Raw genomic sequence first — 21,271 nt, forward strand, 5'->3', positions numbered from 1 at the left:
CACTGCAGGATTTGAGTCCCTGGCGGCGTAGTGTGTTACTGATGGTAGGCTTTGTTACTTTGGTCCCAGATCTCTGCAGGTCATTCACTAGGTCCCCCCGTGTGGTTCTGGGATTTTTGCTCACCGTTCTTGTGATCATTTTGACCCCACGGGGTGAGATCTTGCGTGGAGCCCCAGATCGAGTGAGATTATCAGTGGTCTTGTATGTCTTCCATTTCCTAATTATTGCTCCCACAGTTGATTTCTTCAAACCAAGCTGCTTACCTATTGCAGATTCAGTCTTCCCAGCCTGGTGCAGGTCTACAATTTTGTTTCTGGTGTCCTTTGACAGCTCTTAGGTCTTGGCCATAGTGGAGTTTGGAGTGTGACTGTTTGAGGTTGTGGACAGGTGTCTTTTATACTGATAACAAGTTCAAACAGGTGCCATTAATACAGATAACGAGTGGAGGACAAAGGAGCCTCTTAAAGAAGAAGTTACAGGTCTGTGAGAGCCAGAAATCTTGCTTGTTTGTAGGTGACCAAATACTTATGTTCCACCATAATTTGCAAATAAATTCATAAAAAATCCTACAATGTGATTTTCTGGATTTTTTCCCTCATTTTGTCTGTCATAGTTTAAGTGTACCTATGATGAAAATTACAGGCCTCTCTCATTTTTTTAAGTGGGAGAACTTGCACAATTGGTGGCTGACTAAATGCTTTTTTGCCCCACTGTAAATCAGCATTTAATATTTGAAGCTCAGGGAAACTGAGGGTTAATTTCTGTTTTCTCTCAATCTCCATCCCAAATGGCATCATATTCCCTAATAGTGCACTACTTTTGACCAGGGCCCATAGGGAATAGGGTGCACTACTTATGATATTTGGGATACAGCCTGTATTCATTAACCCTCCCTCTGCTCTGTACCCGTGGTATGATCAAGATGAGCCGGTCTCCATCCAACTCTCCCTCTGCTCTGTACCAGTGGTATGATCAAGATGAGCCGGTCTCCATTAACCCTCCCTCTGCTCTGTACCTGTGGTATGATCAAGATGAGCCGGTCTCCATCCAACTCTCCCTCTGCTCTGTACCAGTGGTATGATCAAGATGAGCCGGTCTCCATCCACCTCTCCCTCTGCTCTGTACCAGTGGTATGATCAAGATGAGCCGGTCTCCATCCACCTCTCCCTCTGCTCTGTACCAGTGGTATGATCAAGATGAGCCGGTCTCCATTAACCCTCCCTCTGCTCTGTACCAGTGGTATGATCAAGATGAGCCGGTCTCCATCCACCTCTCCCTCTGCTCTGTACCAGTGGTATGATCAAGATGAGCCGGTCTCCATCCACCTCTCCCTCTGCTCTGTACCAGTGGTATGATCAAGATGAGCCGGTCTCCATCCACCTCTCCCTCTGCTCTGTACCAGTGGTATGATCAAGATGAGCCGGTCTCCATCCACCTCTCCCTCTGCTCTGTACCAGTGGTATGATCAAGATGAGCCGGTCTCCATCCACCTCTCCCTCTGCTCTGTACCAGTGGTATGATCAAGATGAGCCGGTCTCCATTCACCTCTCCCTCTGCTCTGTACCAGTGGTATGATCAAGATGAGCCGGTCTCCATCCACCTCTCCCTCTGCTCTGTACCAGTGGTATGATCAAGATGAGCCGGTCTCCATCCACCTCTCCCTCTGCTCTGTACCAGTGGTATGATCAAGATGAGCCGGTCTCCATTCACCACACTCCCACTGTACTTCTGCTTTCCATTAGTACGTATTGTTCCTGTTCTACTGTGCCTCTGGCGGAGTCACAAATGCCACCCTATTCTCGATACAGTGCACTACTATTGTCCAGAGCCCACACGGGCACTATATAGGAAATAGGATGCCATTTGGGACTCACATTGTCTCATTGATATTCAGTATCACAGAGTAGACAGACCTACCATTAGGATGGGTGTCGTGTTGATTCAACCCTGTGTTTCTCTCAGACTACAGGATGTTGTTGCCGTGGGTGACGTGTTAATTCAACCCTGTGTTTCTCTCAGACTACAGGATGTTGTTGCCGTGGGTGATGTGTTAATTCAACCCTGTGTTTCTCTCAGACTACAGGATGTTGTTGCCGTGGGTGATGTGTTATTTCAACCCTGTGTTTCTCTCAGACTACAGGATGTTGTTGCCGTGGGTGACGTGTTAATTCAACCCTGTGTTTCTCTCAGACTACAGGATGTTGTTGCCGTGGGTGATGTGTTAATTCAACCCTGTGTTTCTCTCAGACTACAGGATGTTGTTGCCGTGGGTGATGTGTTATTTCAACCCTGTGTTTCTCTCAGACTACAGGATGTTGTTGCCGTGGGTGACGTGTTAATTCAACCCTGTGTTTCTCTCTGACTACAGGATGTTGTTGCCGTGGGTGACGTGTTAATTCAACCCTGTGTTTCTCTCAGACTACAGGATGTTGTTGCCGTGGGTGACGTGTTAATTCAACCCTGTGTTTCTCTCAGACTACAGGATGTTGTTGCCGTGGGTGACGTGTTAATTCAACCCTGTGTTTCTCTCAGACTACAGGATGTTGTTGCCGTGGGTGACGTGTTAATTCAACCCTGTGTTTCTCTCAGACTACAGGATGTTGTTGCCGTGGGTGACGTGTTAATTCAACCCTGTGTTTCTCTCAGACTACAGGATGTTGTTGCCGTGGGTGACGTGTTAATTCAACCCTGTGTTTCTCTCTGACTACAGGATGTTGTTGCCGTGGGTGACGTGTTAATTCAACCCTGTGTTTCTCTCTGACTACAGGATGTTGTTGCCGTGGGTGACGTGTTAATTCAACCCTGTGTTTCTCTCTGACTACAGGATGTTGTTGCCGTGGGTGACGTGTTAATTCAACCCTGTGTTTCTCTCAGACTACAGGATGTTGTTGCCATGGGTGACGTGTTAATTCAACCCTGTGTTTCTCTCTGACTACAGGATGTTGTTGCCGTGGGTGACGTGTTAATTCAACCCTGTGTTTCTCTCAGACTACAGGATGTCGTTGCCGTGGGTGACGTGTTAATTCAACCCTGTGTTTCTCTCAGACTGCAGGATGTTGTTGCCATGGGTGACGTGTTATTTCAACCCTGTGTTTCTCTCAGACTACAGGATGTTGTTGCCGTGGGTGACGTGTTAATTCAACCCTGTGTTTCTCTCAGACTACAGGATGTTGTTGCCATGGGTGACGTGTTAATTCAACCCTGTGTTTCTCTCAGACTACAGGATGTTGTTGCCGTGGGTGACGTGTTAATTCAACCCTGTGTTTCTCTCAGACTACAGGATGGTGTTGCCGTGGGTGACGTGTTGATTCAACCCTGTGTTTCTCTCAGACTACAGGATGTTGTTGCCGTGGGTGACGTGTTAATTCAACCCTGTGTTTCTCTCAGACTACAGGATGTTGTTGCCGTGGGTGACGTGTTAATTCAACCCTGTGTTTCTCTCTGACTACAGGATGTTGTTGCCGTGGGTGACGTGTTAATTCAACCCTGTGTTTCTCTCTGACTACAGGATGTTGTTGCCGTGGGTGACGTGTTAATTCAACCCTGTGTTTCTCTCAGACTACAGATCACAACAGAGGCCCGCCTGCACATAATATCATGCTACAATATCTCTGCCTCCAAAAAAACGTTTGTAACAATTCTACAGAAAGTAAAACATGAACATGTCCTAGAGAATGGAAAACTAATATTGATAAGACTCTTATGCAATGCAACAGTAGCAACTGCTTATGACAATGGGCACAAGGATCTGCAAATGAATGGGTCCTACTGTGATATCAATGGCATGATAAAATGCTCTTCATTCATCAATGGTTCTCACAGGTATGGAGTATTTGGGAGAGACCATCAGCTTTTCTATTCTGTAGGACTTTACCCAGATGAACCCCCCCATTCCACAGAAGGCTATGACTTTACCCAGATGAACCCCCCATTCCACAGTAGCCTTCCAGCAGTGTGGGCACATCTAAAACTCTACAGATGAAACATTGTGTTAAAACAAAGTTTAATAGCTGTAAATAGCATCACATTCCATAAATTACCATGTACATGATTAATAAATTACCATTCATATCATTATTATACATTCACTACACTTTAAATAGTACCCTTGTTCTCTACATAGTGCACTACTTTTGACAAGGGCCCATAAGTAGAGCACTGTGTAAGGAACGTAGTACAGTTGTATTTTGGGATGCATCCCATTTACATGAACAAATAAAACACGGTGTCAAGTGGAGCAGGACAATGGGAAGACTTTCCATTGATGCTTCACACACCCTATTCCCTACATAGTGCACTACTTTTGACCAAGGCCCTATAGGACCTAGTGCACTATATAGGGAATAGGGTGCCATTTGGGACTGACTACCGATCCCCAAGTCAGCATTTATCAGCGAATGGATTGGGGGTAGTGGGAACATTGTGGGGAGCAGTAAATGTGAATATTGCCCAGGTGAAGACAAGGGAACAGTCAGGTAACAAGGTTGATGCTGACCAGGTTATGTAACAGCCAACGACGACAAACTGAGGTGGTACTGAACTGGTTAAAAGGAGAACAGGCAGTTTACAAGGACTAACTGAATGAGTAACGAATGGGAAAATAACAGGTAATTAAATAAATAAACCAATTTAGTGTGAAAAACAGAACAGCCAGGTAACAGGGGTGAACAATGATGGTTGGATGAAGAGGTAATGAAAAGGGAAACATAAAACTCCACAAGTACTGTCATCATGTGCAAATCAACTTTACAACAGTTAAAATATTCAAATCAATGGCACAGGTCCGCATGAACAAAACATTATTAAACAGTAAATACCATTACTTTACCATATATTTCTTCCCTGACTCTCATCCCTCACTCTCTCTCTCTCTGTGTGTCTTGCTAGTGTAGTGATCTAGTAGTGTCACTGTCTGATGAGATCAATAAAGGCGCCTGTCAACAGGTACAAAATGAACAAGTAAAAGGAACTGGTCAAATAACCCCAGGAAGTGGAACCCCTTTCAACAGAAAGAATTCCCTCTACAACAGGCAGGTGTTGCACCCAATAACGCACATAACTTAGTGCATGTACCCTAGTGGTTAGAGTGGAGGGGCGGCAGGTAGCCTGGTGGTTAGAGTGGAGGGGCGGCAGGTACCCTAGTGGTTAGAGCGTAGGGGCGGCAGGTACCCTCGTGGTTAGAGTGGAGGGGCGGCAGGTAGCCTGGTGGTTAGAGTGGAGGGGCGGCAGGTACCCTCGTGGTTAGAGTGGAGGGGCGGCAGGTACCCTCGTGGTTAGAGCGTAGGGGCGGCATGTACCCTAGTGGTTAGAGTGGAGGGGCGGCAGGTAGCCTGGTGGTTAGAGTGGAGGGGCGGCAGGTACCCTAGTGGTTAGAGCGTAGGGGCGGCAGGTACCCTAGTGGTTAGAGTGGAGGGGCGGCAGGTAGCCTGGTGGTTAGAGCGGAGGGGCGGCAGGTACCCTAGTGGTTAGAGCGTAGGGGCGGCAGGTACCCTAGTGGTTAGAGTGGAGGGGCGGCAGGTAGCCTGGTGGTTAGAGTGGAGGGGCGGCAGGTACCCTAGTGGTTAGAGTGTAGGGGCGGCAGGTAGCCTGGTGGTTAGAGTGGAGGGGCGGCAGGTAGCCTAGTGGTTAGAGTGTAGGGGCGGCAGGTACCCTAGTGGTTAGAGTGTAGGGGCGGCAGGTAGCCTAGTGGTTAGAGTGTAGGGGCGGCAGGTAGCCTAGTGGTTAGAGTGTAGGGGCGGCAGGTAGCCTAGTGGTTAGAGTGTAGGGGCGGCAGGTACCCTAGTGGTTAGAGTGTAGGGGCGGCAGGTACCCTAGTGGTTAGAGTGGAGGGGTGGCAGGTAGCCTAGTGGTTAGAGTGTAGGGGCGGCAGGTAGCCTAGTGGTTAGAGTGTAGGGACGGCAGGTAGCCTAGTGGTTAGAGTGTAGGGACCGCAGGTTGCCTAGTGGTTAGAGTGTAGGGACGGCAGGTGGCCTAGTGGTTAGAGTGTAGGGACGGCAGGTGGCCTAGTGGTTAGAGTGTAGGGACGGCAGGTGGCCTAGTGGTTAGAGTGTAGGGACCACAGGTAGCCTAGTGGTTAGAGTGTAGGGACGGCAGGTAGCCTAGTGGTTAGAGTGTAGGGGCGGCAGGTACCCTAGTGGTTAGAGTGTAGGGGCAGCAGGTACCCTAGTGGTTAGAGTGTAGGGGCAGCAGGTACCCTAGTGGTTAGAGTGTAGGGGCGGCAGGTACCCTAGTGGTTAGAGTGTAGGGACCGCAGGTAGCCTAGTGGTTAGAGTGTAGGGACGGCAGGTACCCTAGCGGTTAGAGCGTTGGACTAGTTAACCGAAAGGTTGCAAGATCGAATCCCCGAGCTGACAAAGTAAAAATCTGTCTTTCTGCCCCTGAACAAGGCAGTTAAACCCACTGTTCCTAGGCCGTCATTGTGAAATAAGAATGTGTTCTTAACTGACTTGCCTCGTTAAATAAAGGTGTAAAAAATAAAGAAAAAACAATGTAGTTCTGTCCTTCTACTGTCTATTGATGTTATGTTTTGTGTGGACTCCAGGAAGAGTAGCGGCTGCTTTTGCAACAGCTAATGAGGATCCTAATAAAATACCAAATTACCAATTAATGTTTAAACAGTGTTAACTACGGTAAAACACTGGCAAACTATTTCAAATCTAAAACAATTTTAAAAATGTAGTCTCACTATTCAAGGAAAACGGTTAAGAAATGTAATAATAAATGGTTTAGAATTGAGATTTCTTGATTACTAAAAAATGTCATCATCGACGACCGGGGTTATTTGCGCGTTAAACTCTTACAGAATATCTTATAATTTGGACGGCTAAGGACACTTAAAATACATTTCAGTCAAATTAAAATCTTATTTTAGAAGTTCGTCAAAAACTGTTCTTTATAGCGTATACAATACTAAAGGAGTTAATTAGAACCATTTCCCACCATGCAGTGTAACATCTGGGAAAGGTCCCAAATGGCCCTGGTAAAAAACAGTTCACTTCATATGGAATAGGGTGTAATATTGGACACAACCCCAGGCTAGCTGACATTTCTTCCTGACAGAAAACAGGGATTGTGAAAAGGTCAGAGAGAGAAACACTGTGGGAAGTGTTAGATCAATGTGAGTGACAGAAACATTCTCTACAGTCTCGTGTCTGAGGAGTCGTTGGTCCTCTAGCTGCTGGGAACATTTCCAGAACATTCTACCGGGAGGTAAAAAACAATACAACTGGTCTACAAACTAAATCAAATGTTTGTTTAAATTACCTTCTTATCCGAAGGTGTTTAAAATACAATAATCATATTCCTGTTTGTATTTCTACTCAAGAGGGAGAGAGAGCAGTATCGCTGGCATTAACACCATGTGTTCATGCCAAGGACGAGCAACAACAAAAAACTATTATGTGCTAATTCAATCCATACGGAAAAAAGGTATTACTTCAGGGACTAAAGTCAATATAAAAATAACATTCCTAAAATAAGCTTTGCTGCGTAAATTTCTCCCGCATGTGAAACGGTCAGTAGAGTAAGTGTATGGCCTAAGTTATGTGGTCTCTGTATCTACATTCAGCATTGTGTTTAGACGAGCCTTGGCCTCAGTGGATTTGTCATGCGTTGGCAGTCTCAGGTCACCGATATCTTTACTGTGTGGAACAATAGACAGATCAGTGTGAGAGAACTACAATTCCCACAGGGACATAGTTTAAAATCACTTCCTCTTCTCTCTTTCTCACATTGTTATTCATGATGCACCAGCCACCCTCCTCCCTGCTACTCCCCTCTGCAGCGTCACAATGATGCAGGCAGCGTCACAATGATGCAGGCAGCCTCACAATGATGCAGGCAGCCTCACAATGATGCAGGCAGCCTCACAATGATGCAGGCAGCCTCACAATGATGCAGGCAGCGTCACAATGATGCAGGCAGCCTCACAATGATGCAGGCAGCGTCCCAAATGACACCCCATTACCTACGGGAGCTCTGGTCAAATGTAGTGCACTATATAGGGAATAGGGTGCTTCTACAGTCTCCATGTCTTTTCTATGATGTTGACCTTCTGATCTCATTCCCTTATTTGATCACTCATCATCATCACTCACCAGCCCATTCTATTCTTCTGGACTCACAAACTCACACTTCTGTGGTGCTGCTTGACAAAGCTCTCCTGTCTCTCTCTCCGTATCGCCCCCCTCACCTCTTCCAATCTATCCTGCCTTGGAGTGGGGATGACAACGTCCCTCAGAACTCTCTCCTCTGCCCTGGGGTTCCCGTCTCGGATCTCAGCTATCAAGGACATCTCACTCTCCTTTCCCATCAGGCTGCTCACGTCCCTCACAACTCTCTCCTCTGCCCTGGGGTTCCCGTCTCGGTCTCTGTTCTCAGCCATAAAGGACTGGTCCCTCTCCCTCTCCTTTCCCATCAGGCTGCTCACGTCCCTCACAACTCTCTCCTCTGCCCTGGGTTTCCCGTCTCGGTCTCTGTTCTCAGCCATAAAGGACTGGTCCCTCTCCCTCTCCTTTCCCATCAGGCTGCTCATGTCCCTCACAACTCTCTCCTCTGCCCTGGGGTTCCCGTCTCGGATCTCAGCTATCAAGGACATCTCCCTCTCCTTCTCCTTTCCCATCAGGCTGCTCACGCCCCTCACAACTCTCTCCTCTGCCCTGGGGTTCCCGTCTCGGTCTCTGTTCTCAGCCATAAAGGACTGGTCCCTCTCCCTCTCCCAGTCCTCTCCCATCAGGCTGCTCACGTCACTCAGATCCCCCAGGTGCCCCACCGAGTCACACTTCTCCAGATCCGAAGCGATGGTCTGGAGGCTCATGTCAGACATGGAGTCTGACCCTGCCTCCCCCCTCTCCCTGTGACCCCAGCCCTGCTCTCTGTGTCTCTCCACCCACTGCCTGGTCTTCTCTCCATCAGCCCAGTCCTTCTCATCCAAGCCTCCTCCTCCGCCACAGGCTCCTCCAACCTGAACCCCGACCGCAGCTTTGACCTCAGCCTCCGCCCCCACTGGGGAGCTCCGTCCACCGCAGGCTACGAGGTGGGCCCTGGTGGCTCGGACACGCCCCCTCTGAGCATGGATTTGCTCGCTGATTTGCTCCAGGTTGCGCAGGGCGACGGAGTAGCGCATCTTCACCTTTGCGACACGTTCTTCCAGCTGCACCACATTCGCCTTGTGCTCCTGTCAGAAAAGAAAAACAGACAGTAAGCTGCTTATGCCCTGGTCATTGAAATCAATGGAAGCGTCTCACGCTGTGCAAAAGCTAAGAGTACGTGTCCAATGTAGAAGGCCATGGGTTGCTGAAAACATGTCAGATCTGGCCAAGCGGGAGCATGTCCATCAGGACGAGAACGGTTGTAGCACTGAACCTTGAGGGACGCCGTAGCTAATAGTGGACTCGGTTCTTGAATTTATTTAGATATAGACTCCTGTCCTATGGGCCATTCTGGTTTAGACAAGGCTACTCACCTCTAGTATGTGGTTGAACTGAGCCTTGAGCTCAAAGTAAGGTTTGGACTTGACGATGACCCTCTTCAGGGATTTCTGGAGGGTCTGGACACGTTGCTCTGCCTCCTGGCAGAGCTGAGTGACCCGTTGGTGCTCCCTCTCGCTCCGCAGCCGCTCCTCCTCTGCCTCGTTCACCTGGGAAACACAAGCACACACACACACACACACACACACACACACCGGCCGTCGGTCATGCCCTTGGACATCAAGCCGCCCTGAGCCAGCCTCACTCTGTAGGTGCCTCTTTCCACATCACCAGAATCAACACACTGGCACTTTCACAAGCAGAAAAGTCAACCAAGAGTAGGATACCTTATTTTACCTCACACATGCAGTGCCTTCGGAAAGTATTCAGACCCCTTGACTTTTCCCACATTTTGTTACATTACAGCCTTATTCTATAAGTGATTCAATTGTTTTTTTTTCGCCCGCCTCTTCATCAATCTACACACAATATCCCATAATGACATCACAATATCCCATAATGACATCACAATATCCCATAATGACATCACAATATCCCATAATGACAAAGTAAAGTTTTTTTGAAATATTCTAAGTGAAATATCACATTTACATAAGTATTCAGACCCTTAACTTCATTGAAGCACCTTTGGCAGTGATTACAGCCTCGAGTCTTCTTGGGTATGACGCCACAATCTTGGCACACCTGTATTTGAGGAGTTTCTCCCATTCTTCTCTGCAGATCCTCTCAAGCTCTGTCAGGTTGGATGGGGAGTGTCGCTGCACAGCGGGTTTAAGTCCGGCCTCTGGCTAGGCCACTCAAGGACATTGAGACTTTGTCCCAAAGCCACTCCTGTGTTGTCTTGGCTGTGTGCTTAGGGTCATTGTCCTGTTGAAAGGTGAACCTTCGCCCCAGTTTGAGGTCCTGAGTGCTCTGGAGCAGGTTTTCATCAAGGATCTCTCTGTACTTTGCTCCATTCATCTGTACCTCGATCCTGACTAGTGTCCCAGTCCTTGCTCCTGAGAAGTGGCTTCCGTCTGGCCACTCTACCATAAAGGCCTGATTGGTGGAGTGCTGCAGAGATGGTTGTCCGTCTGGAAGGTTCTCCCATCTCCCCAGAGGAACTCTAGAGCTCTGTCAGAGTAACCATAGGGTTCTTGGTCAACTCCCTGACCAAGGCCCTTCTCCCCCGATTGCTCAGTTTGGCCGGACGGCCAGCTCTAGGAAGAGTCTTGGTGGTTCCAAACTTCTTCCATTTAAGTGCGATGGAGGCCACTGTGTTCTTGGGGACCTTCAATGCTGCAGAAATGTTTTGGTACCCTTCCCCAGATCTGTGCCTCGACACAATCCTGTCTCGGAGCTCAACCGAAAATTCCTTCGACCTCATGGCTTGGTTTTTGCTCTGACATGCACTGTCAACTGTGGGACCTTTATATAGACAGGTGTGTGCCTTTCCAAATCATGTCCACTCAATTTAATTTACCACAGGTGGACTCCAATCAAGTTGTAGAAACATCTCACGGATGATCAATGGAAACAGGATGGACCTGAGCTCAATTTACAGTCTCATAGCAAAGGGTCTGAATACTTATGTAAATAAAGTATCTGTTTATTTTATTTCTAAACATTCTAAAAACCTGTTTTTGCTTTGTCATTATGGGGTATTGTGTTTAGATTGATGAAGAAAATGGTCATTTCTGTCAATTTTAGAATAAGGCTGTAACTTAACAAAATGTGTTAAAAGGCAAGTCGTCTGAATCCTTTCCCAAGGCCCTGTATCACTCACACCTACCCTCTGAACAGAGCAGCATTAAGCCATCAACATCACAACCAACTGTTAGGTTGACCCTTGGTGATGATAATACCTGGGTGAGAGTCCCGTCTCTTCAACCTTTCCCAAGGCCCTGCATCACTCACACCTACCCTCTGAACAGAGCAGCATTAAGCCATCAACATCACAACCAACTGTTAGGTTGACCCTTGGTGATGATAATACCTGGGTGAGAGTCCCGTCTCTTCAACCTTTCCCAAGGCCCTGCATCACTCACACCTACCCTCTGAACAGAGCAGCATTAAGCCATCAACATCACAACCAACTGTTAGGTTGACCCTTGGTGATGATAATACCTGGGTGAGAGTCCCCTCTCTTCAGTCTCACATATACATGCTAAGTGCACTGTGGCTCACTTGAGTCACTTCCATAGCAGGAGAGAACAGCGGAGCTCCGATTGCATGAGAATGAGGACATCCAACCTCCAATTAATTATCATTGATTAAGCACAGAGAGTGATCGTCTCCCTGCGCCACGCTGGACGTCTCAGGCTGCATAATAAATAGCTGATGTGGCCATCTGACACTGACCCAAATGGTGCTCTACTCCCTATATAGTGCACTGCTACCCTATGGGCCCTGGTCAAAAGTAGTGTACTGTGCAGGGAAAAGGGAGCCATTTGGGATGTAGCGTTAAACCTCCGCTCCAGACTGATGAGGGGGCTTATAATGCTTTCACATTTCCATTGGACCTTATTCAAGTACAATCTTGTGGGTGAAGAGATTGATAGTTCTCACAGGACCCCTCCACTATTATTCACTGTCTACTACAGATATAGCTTTAGCCACTAGTAGGCTAGTGATTGTCTAGTGCGGAGATAATCAACTCCGGGACTGGGTCATTGTCTAGTGGAGAGATAATCAACTCCGGGACTGGGTCATTGTCTAGTGGAGAGATAATCAACTCCAGGACAGGTGGGTTAAACTACTGCTGGTTTTATTTTCTATCTGGTAGTTAACCACTCACCTGCTGTATCACGTCTGAATGAGTCCCTGATTAGAAGGAGAAAATTCAAACCAGATGTGTTTTGAACCAGAGTTGAATATCCCTGGGCCTGTATTCATAAAGTGTCTCAGAGATCAGCACTCCTACTCTGACACCTGGTCTGGTCCTGGTCTACCATGGCTACGACCTGTCCTCTCCCTGTGCCTTGGAGAACCCCCTCCTTTCCCCCATCTCTTCCTGTGCCTTGGAGAACCCCCTCCCCCATCTCTCCCTGTGCCTTGGAGAACCCCCTCCCCCATCTCTTCCTGTGCCTTGGAGAACCCCCTCCTTTCCCCCATCTCTTCCTGTGCCTTGGAGAACCCCCTCCTCTCCCCTGTCTCTTCCTGTGCCTTGGAGAACCCCCTCCTCTCCCCTGTCTCTTCCAGAACCCCCCTCCTCTCCCCTGTCTCTCCCTGTGCCTTGGAGAACCCCCTCCTCTCCCCTGTCTCTTCCAGAACCCCCTCCTCTCCCATGTCTCTTCCTGTGCCTTGAGAGTCCCCTCCTCTCCCCTGTCTCTTCCTGTGCCTTGGAGAACCCCCTCCTCTCCCCTGTCTCTTCCTGTGCCTTGGAGAACCCCCTCCTCTCCCCTGTCTCTTCCTGTGCCTTGGAGAGCCCCCTCCTCTCCCCTGTCTCTTCCTGTGCCTTGGAGAACCCCCTCCTCTCCATCATCTCTCTCCCTCTGTCTGTACCTTGGAGGTGGCGTGGTTGAGCATCTCCTGCCAGGTGGGGTCCAGAGTGTTCCTGTCTGCCAGGAGCCCCTGCTCTGCCACGTACACCATCTCTCTGGCAGCCGTATGCATGGAGACGGCTCTCTCGTACCGCAACGCTGCCTTCTGAGTCTCCTGCTGGGCCTATGAAAACAACAACCAATCATAGTTCAGTAAAGAACACCACACAACCAATCATAGTTCAGTAAAGAACACCACACAACCAATCATAGTTCAGTGAAGAACACCACACAACCAATCATAGTTCAGTGAAGAACACCACACAACCAATCATAGTTCAGTAAAGAACACCACACAACCAATCATAGTTCAGTGTAAGAGACCACACAACCCATAAATAGTATCATAACAGAGACACCACAACCAATCATATGACGAACCAATTACTAAGGGGCGAATCCTTACTTACGGTAAAGTTAAAATGTAATTCCCATCGACATCCATCCATGACTAAGTGATTTAAAATGGAAGTCAGGATTAGCCTCTAAAATCAAGAGCTAGACGGTGGAGGGGACACTGAGGAAAACAGGAAGTGTCCCCATCACCAGCTATAAAACAAGATGGCAGCAACAGCTACAAATCACAGAGAAGTGAAACATAAAAATAGCTGATCCTGATTGTATTCTAGTCATGCTAGTTGGTGAATTATGTCAAAGCCAGAGAGGGGAAAGATTTTTTTTCCATGTTGGTTTAGGGAGAAGGGGAGACAAAGTATGCATCCCAAACGGCACCCTATTCCCTATATAGTGCATTACTTTTGACCAGAACCAGGGTGCCATTTGGGGCCCCAGCCAAGGTGACTCAGAATCACAGGGCAGGATAGAGCAGACTCCTGAGATAGGCTGTAGCAGCAGGAGGGGGCGGGGCCCGGATGGACGCACAAGGTTGAACAAAGTTTATGGTTGTCAGGTGAAGATTGATGACGGCTTCACTTTGGACACCACTTATCATTTTTGTGACACAGTTCCCTTGACGGTCTGTCTCGCTCAATAGCAGTCAGACGTGTGGCAGGCGAACCGAGCAACTGTGTTATGGACAGAATAATAAATCACAAAAGGTGCTTAGTTGTCTCCTGAATAGACATCCACGTACGTAACACCTAGAGCATGGGTGTCAAACGCTGGCCCGTGGGCCAAATTTGGCCCGCGGGGTAATTATATTTGGCCCGCGAGACAATACCAAATTACTACTAGAGCTGGCCCGCCGGTATTATACAGCGCATTCACCACTAATACTACGAATCCCATAATTCTCTGCTGTTTTCGCGCGCCAATCAGGACAGGACCCAGAAACGCTCTCTCCTCTGTGACAGTAGTCATAGCAACATAGACGCTACAACTGTCAGCGAGCTAACCCTTCCCAAAAATGGCGAAAAGAAAGGCAGAAAACAGGAGCTTTCTGGACAAGTGGGAGGCAGAATATCTGTTGACATATGTAAAAGACAAACCTGTTTGTCTTGTTTGTGGAGTCAACGTGGCTGTAAGTAAGCAGTACAACATTAGACGACACTATGAAACGAAACACTATGACAAATACAAGGACCTGGACATGACTCAAAGGAGCCAGAAAGTAGAGGAGATGAAAAGAAGTTTGGTTTCACAACAGAATATGTTTAGAAAAGCCACATCACAAAGCGAGGCTGCTGTAAAGGCTAGTTATATAGTGGCAGCAGAGATCGCAAAATCAGCCCGGCCCTTTAATGAGGGAGAGTTCATGAAAAAGTGCATGATGAAGGTTTGTGACCTCGTATGCCCAGAGAAAAAACAAGCATTTTCAAACGTGAGCCTGAGCAGGAACACAGTAGCTGATCGCACATGTGATCTTGCCACCAATCTGTTTGACCAGCTGATGGAAAAGGGAAAAGATTTTGTTGCGTTCTCCCTCGCTGTGGATGAGAGCTGCGACGCATCTGATACTGCTCAGCTGTCAGTCTTCATCCGTGGAGTGGACTCAAATCTGTGTGTTACGGAGGAGCTATTAGGATTCAAATCAATGCATGGCACAACCACAGGAAAGGAAATCTTTGAGGAGGTTTCCAAATGTGTAACTGAAATAAAGCTGCCGTGGGATAAACTCGTTGGATTAACGACAGATGGTGCGCCAGCGATGTGCGGTAAAAAGAGTGGACTGGTGGGCATGGTTCGGGAGAAGATGCGGGAAGAGAACTGTGCAGGTGAGCTAACTGTTTACCACTGCATCATACATCAGGAAGCACTGTGTGCCAAAGCCCTAAAGATGGAACATGTTATGACCACAGTAACACAGGTAGTTAACTTTATAAGAGCCAAAGGTCTAAATCACCGCCAGTTTAAATCTTTTCTGGAGGAGTGTGGTTCGGAATACGCAGACGTGCCGTATCACACAGAGGTGAGATGGCTAAGCAGAGGAAAAGTACTGAACAGATGTTTCGAGCTGCGTGAGGAAATATGTCAATTCCTGGAAACCAAAGGGAAGGATACAGCAGAGCTCCGGGAGCAAAAGTTCCTGTGTGAGCTGGCCTTTCTCTGTGACATCTCGAGCCATCTCGATGCGCTGAACCTGCAGCTTCAGGGGCGGGGGCGCATCATCACAGACATGTACGCTGCAGTGAGGGCCTTCAAAACTAAACTGTGCCTGTGGGAGAATCAGATGCTGCAAGGAAACCCTTGCCATTTTCCCTGCTGCCAATCCATAAAAGCGCAGATCTCTACCGCCGTGTTCCCATGCGCACAGTTTGCTGAAAACCTCAGTGTTCTCGCCGCTGAGTTTAGCCGGCGATTTGCCGACTTCGATGCCCAGAAATGCAAGTTTGAACTGCTTAGTAATCCCTTCGCAGTTGATGTGGAAAATGCACCAACCAACATCCAAATGGAGCTGATTGAACTCCAGTGCAACGACACGCTGAAGTCAAAGTATGATGCTGTGGGCGCCGCACAGTTTCCACGGTTCATCCCTGACACAATGCCTCAGCTCCGCACCCAAGCTGCTCAGATGCTCTCCATGTTCGGCAGCACTTATCTATGCGAGCAACTTTTCTCCTCGATGAAGATGACCAAAACAACTCACAGGAGATGTCTGACTGATGAACATCTTCGCTCGATACTGAGGATTTCTTCAGCTCAGAGCTTGAGCCCAGACATTGGTGAACTAGCATCCAAGAAGAGATGCCAGGTATCTGGCTTGGGCACATCAGATTAGACCAGTGTGCAATAATTAACGTTTTCTTTATGCACTTTTTCTTGCTACAAGGCATGGGCTTGAATGGTTGATTGATTTATTATCATTTTATTTGTAAAATTATTAGCCAGTGGAAAAAGTTGATTTTGGTATTTAAATCAGAAGGCTGCAAATAGAAAAGAGGCATACAATTTTTATTAAAATTTTATTTATTTAATAAATGAATGCCATTGATGTGTTTTTTCATTTGAAATTCGATTTTGCATGTCTCCACTATTAAATTATATATTGTATGGTAATTAGCGATGCTTGTTCCATATTCAATGTTAAAGCAAAACTTGTTTGGGTCCATATTAAAAGGTTAATTTGTTCAATGTTGGCCCGTGACTTTGTTCAGGTTTTACATTTTGGCCCACTGGGTATTTGAATTTGACACCCCTGACCAGTCAAGAGTTTGGATACATTACTCATTCAAGGGTTTTTCTTTGTTTTTACTATTTTCTACATTGTAGAATAATAGTGAAGACATCAAAACCACGAAATAACACATATGGAATCATGTTGTAACCAAAATGTTTAGCAAATCTAAATATATTTTATATTTGAGATTCTTCAAAGTTGCCACCCAAACAGTGCACGCTAACCAAGGTTGCCAGGTGCACGATGTTTCCTCCGACACATTGGTGCGGCTGGCTTCTGGGTTGGATGCTCGCTGTGTTAAGAAGCAGTGCGGCTTGGTTGGGTTGTGTATCGGAGGACGCATGACTTTCAACCTTCGTCTCTCCCGAGCCCGTACGGGAGTTGTAGCGATGAGACAAGATAGTAGCTACTAAAACAATTGGATACCACGAAATTGGGAGAGAAAAAGGGGTAAAAAAAAAGTTTTTAATGAAGCTGGTTGAGAGAATGCCAAGAGTGTGCAAGCTGTCATCAAGGCAAAGGGTGGCTACAACCATATCAAAATATTGTTTTATGTGTTTAACACTTTTGTTTGGTTACTACATGATTCCATATGTGTTATTTCATTGTTTTGATGTCTTCACTATTATTCTACAATATAGGAAAAAAGTAAAAATAAAGAAAAACCCTTGAATGAGTTGTAGGTGTGTCCAACATTTTGATTGGTACTTGTATTATTTACCTTTATTTAACTAGGAAAGTCAGTTAAAAACAAATTCTTATTTTCAATGACGGCCTAGAAACGGTGGGTTAACTGCCTGTTCAGGGGCAGAACAACAGATTTGTACCTTGTCAGCTCGGGGATTTGAACTTGCAACCTTCCGGTTACTAGTCCAACGCTCTAACCACTAGGCTACCCTGCCACCCCTATATGTCTAGGAAATTAGACCACCCAGCTTCTTTCTACTTTTCTCATCTACATTTTCATTGGCCGTGAGGTTGGTTGTGGCTAACCAGGTCAAATTTCCCAGCCATTATTTGCTTAATTGGTTTTCAATTAGAACCCTAACGGTTATCCTAACAATTTCCATTAGTTCTATTACAGTTTGGAATTACCCTTTACAATGCTGATTAAACATGACAGTCACGCGTTCCATGTTTCACCAAGGGTTAAATTTTTTATGTAATCAATAAGGATGATTTATTAGGCGGCTCCCTTGTATTACGCCCAAAATAACAATTTAGGAGGTTAAATTCATATTAGCATCTTAAGGAAAATGTTTTTTTACACATTTATGCGTGTGGAAAAAGATATGCAAATGTAGGATGACAGAAGCTGGCTGACTAGTATGACAAAATATCAATTTAAAGATAATATTAAAATTCAGTCTGACGTAAAACACCCCAGAAACACACAAACCTCTTTGGTTAGTCTGCGGGCTTCGTAGTAGGGCCTGGCCTTCTCGATGCAGGTGCCTAGCTGGGAGCCCTGAGCATTGAGCTTCCTGGCTGAGTCAGTGAGGATCCTCCTGTAGCTGGACCGAGCATCCTGAAGAGGAGAGAGACATTCACCAGTTAACCTCACAGCTCAGTACTGTAAATGATATGCTACCATTCAATTATATCACACTAATAACATCCTCAATAGAGCTCTTTGCGATAGACTTTGACACAAGGGAAGAAAGTCATCTCCTCCACACTCTGACCTCTACTCAATTACAGTATGTTGAGGAGGACCTTGTGGCTAAATGAGGCCTGACTCAATAGCCCATATGCACACAACATTCTCTATGTCAACACCAACAAAGAGCTACGCACCAAAAGAAAACATATAAAGTGTAGCGCTAGCTTTTAGGCCTCAGGCCAATCAGTCAAACAGACACCGTGTTGGGTAGTGTGGCTGATACATACACTGTTCTGGGACATACAGGCCGATCAGTCAAACAGACACCGTGTTGGGTAGTGTGGCTGATACAAACACTGTTCTGGGACATACAGGCCGATCAGTCAAACAGACACTGTTCTGGGACATACAGGCCGATCAGTCAAACAGACACAGTGTTGGGTAGTGTGGCTGATACAAACACTGTTCTGGGACATACAGGCTGATCAGTCAAACAGACACTGTTCTGGGACATACAGGCTGATCAGTCAAACAGACACTGTTCTGGGACATACAGGCCGATCAGTCAAACAGACACCGTGTTGGGTAGTGTGGCTGATACAAACACTGTTCTGGGACATACAGGCCGATCAGTCAAACAGACACCGTGTTGGGTAGTGTGGCTGATACAAACACTGTTCTGGGACATACAGGCCGATCAGTCAAACAGACACTGTTCTGGGACATACAGGCCGATCAGTCAAACAGACACCGTGTTGGGTAGTGTGGCTGATACAAACACTGTTCTGGGACATACAGGCCGATCAGTCAAACAGACACTGTTCTGGGACATACAGGCCGATCAGTCAAACAGACACCGTGTTGGGTAGTGTGGCTGATACATACACTGTTCTGGGACATACAGGCCGATCAGTCAAACAGACACCGTGTTGGGTAGTGTGGCTGATACAAACACTGTTCTGGGACATACAGGCTGATCAGTCAAACAGACACTGTTCTGGGACATACAGGCCGATCAGTCAAACAGACACCGTGTTGGGTAGTGTGGCTGATACATACACTGTTCTGGGACATACAGGCCGATCAGTCAAACAGACACTGTTCTGGGACATACAGGCCGATCAGTCAAACAGACACCGTGTTGGGTAGTGTGGCTGATACAAACACTGTTCTGGGACATACAGGCCGATCAGTCAAACAGACACTGTTCTGGGACATACAGGCCGATCAGTCAAACAGACACCGTGTTGGGTAGTGTGGCTGATACAAACACTGTTCTGGGACATACAGGCCGATCAGTCAAACAGACACCGTGTTGGGTAGTGTGGCTGATACAAACACTGTTCTGGGACATACAGGCCGATCAGTCAAACAGACACCGTGTTGGGTAGTGTGGCTGATACAAACACTGTTCTGGGACATACAGGCCGATCAGTCAAACAAATACCGTGTTGGGTAGTGTGGCTGATACAAACACTTTGTTCTGGGACATACAGGCCTAGTCTCTTGGGACACATTACATTTTGATTCTGGGTGACCAGGCTAGGTGACAAAGAGCTCACTCACATCCAGTTGCAGTTCCAGCTTGTTGATCTCATCACTGGCCTGATTTAGGTGCTCAAGCTCCTCCTGAGAGAGAGAACAAGAGAGAGAACGAGAGAGAGAGAGAGAGAACGAGAGAGAGAGAGAGAGAGAGAACGAGAGAGAGAGAGAGAGAACGAGAGAGAGAGAACGAGAGAGAGAGAGCACGAGATCATTACAACACAGCATATAGACATGACATTTGAAATGTCTTTATTATTTTGGGAGTGTAATGTTTACTGTTAATTTTATATTGTTTATTTAACTTATGTTTATGATCTATTTCACTTACTTTGGCAATGTAAACATATGTTTCCCATGCCAATAAAGCCCCTTAAAATGAAATTGAATTAAATGTAAAGAGAGAGAGTGAGAAAGAGTGGGAGGGAGGGAGGGCAAGAATAGGAAGAGGTTTAGTATTGGCCCTGGTCTTCATCACAGTAAGCGAGCAGGAAAAGGTTTCATATTTGGCTTAGCCTGGGCATAAATTGAATTACAATAAGCATGAAAGGAATCCCTGTGAAATTAATTTGCAACGCAGATGTGGGTTTTAAATTGCATAACTAGGCTAAATAATGCAAGCATCTGTCATACTGACATTTAGTTTCCCTATGGTTATTAATTTAGCTATATTGACTGGGATGAGTATGCACTTGTCAAGCCTACAGTACATGTAACCAGTATGAAGCATGGATTTGCAATAAAACAAGTCAGATACTGTACAGGCTGCTGTACTGTCTGTCTAACGGGCACTTTCAATACAACATTTTAACATAAAACGTACCTGAATTCTAGGGTCCAATTCCTCTTCAAATTTGTCTTCATCAGTATCCTCAATATTTTTCCCAGTAACAGCATCATCCTTACATTCTGCTTTCATCCTGTCCAGAGTGTTTTCGTTGCCTCCGTCTCCTCCTCCTTTCAGGATACAGTTGTCCCCATCCTCAGCCTCTTCGCCGGGGGTCTCCTCACGTAGGCCCGCCACTTCGGGACCCCCAGAGCCGGATGGACTTTCACGCGAACTCCCTGGTTCCATTTGTGGCCCGCTCGACAAAATATTAAATGTAAATTTATACAAGTCATATAAAATGTTGAAATACGTGCTATGTGCACCACATGTTGGAAATCCACGTTTGCAATCAGCACCTAATACCTAATAACTAGCAGCTAGATATCTGTTGTTTGCTAGCTAAATGCTGTAATCAAGCCATAGCTAGTTAGCCTGCCAAGGAAAGCAAAGGTTAGCTAGCTGCTCGTTCGCTGAACTTGCAGGTACATATAGCTAGCTCAAGCTGTAGCTCTCATTTACGTGGTGCAGCGTTGAACCAGTAAAATACTGTAGCTTTCGACAAACCGGTCCTTCTGCCTTGTCATGACATGTCAATTTGAGGCTTGGTGCCCCCCCCCTCCTCCTCCCATCCCATCCCATCTCTTCCCTGCTCTGTGTTGGCAGCCCTACTTGAGGTGTGAAATGTACAATCCGTGACACATTTTGAAATG

At 46.7% G+C, this 21,271-nt stretch overlaps 1 protein-coding gene across 2 annotated transcripts; it reads right to left on the reverse strand.

The window, feature by feature from the left end:
• Window positions 1-3,987: 3,987 nt before the first annotated feature.
• Window positions 3,988-21,171, reverse strand: LOC118376054 (SH3 domain-binding protein 5-like). 2 transcript variants are annotated; one of them, XM_052469315.1, is made up of 7 exons: window positions 20,556-21,171; window positions 19,757-19,819; window positions 17,987-18,115; window positions 12,973-13,134; window positions 9,465-9,638; window positions 8,596-9,176; window positions 3,988-8,502 (listed from the first exon to the last, which is right to left on the reverse strand). In XM_052469315.1, the coding sequence occupies exons 1-7, from the start codon at window positions 20,805-20,807 to the stop codon at window positions 8,121-8,123; spliced, it is 1,743 nt and encodes a 580-aa protein (XP_052325275.1). In that variant the 5' UTR covers window positions 20,808-21,171; the 3' UTR covers window positions 3,988-8,120. The 2 variants fall into 2 exon arrangements, with proteins under 2 accessions (XP_052325275.1, XP_052325274.1); XM_052469314.1 differs by having other exon boundaries at window positions 3,988-9,176.
• Between the last annotated feature and the right edge of the window lie 100 nt (window positions 21,172-21,271).

Source organism: Oncorhynchus keta, chromosome 19, assembly GCF_023373465.1.
Source record: "Oncorhynchus keta strain PuntledgeMale-10-30-2019 chromosome 19, Oket_V2, whole genome shotgun sequence".
Classification (NCBI taxonomy): domain Eukaryota; kingdom Metazoa; phylum Chordata; class Actinopteri; order Salmoniformes; family Salmonidae; genus Oncorhynchus; species Oncorhynchus keta.

What these genes read in the sequence shown, in the direction of transcription:
- LOC118376054 (XM_052469314.1), bottom strand. Translation starts at nt 20,807, where the DNA reads ATGGAACCAGGGAGTTCGCGTGAAAGTCCATCCGGCTCTGGGGGTCCC. An exon ending in AATTGGACCCTAGAATTCAG is followed by an intron (nt 19,820 to 20,555) that starts GTACGTTTTATG and finishes TCTCTCTCTCAG; the next exon opens with GAGGAGCTTGAGCACCTAAA. An exon ending in AGCTGGAACTGCAACTGGAT is followed by an intron (nt 18,116 to 19,756) that starts GTGAGTGAGCTC and finishes TCTCCTCTTCAG; the next exon opens with GATGCTCGGTCCAGCTACAG.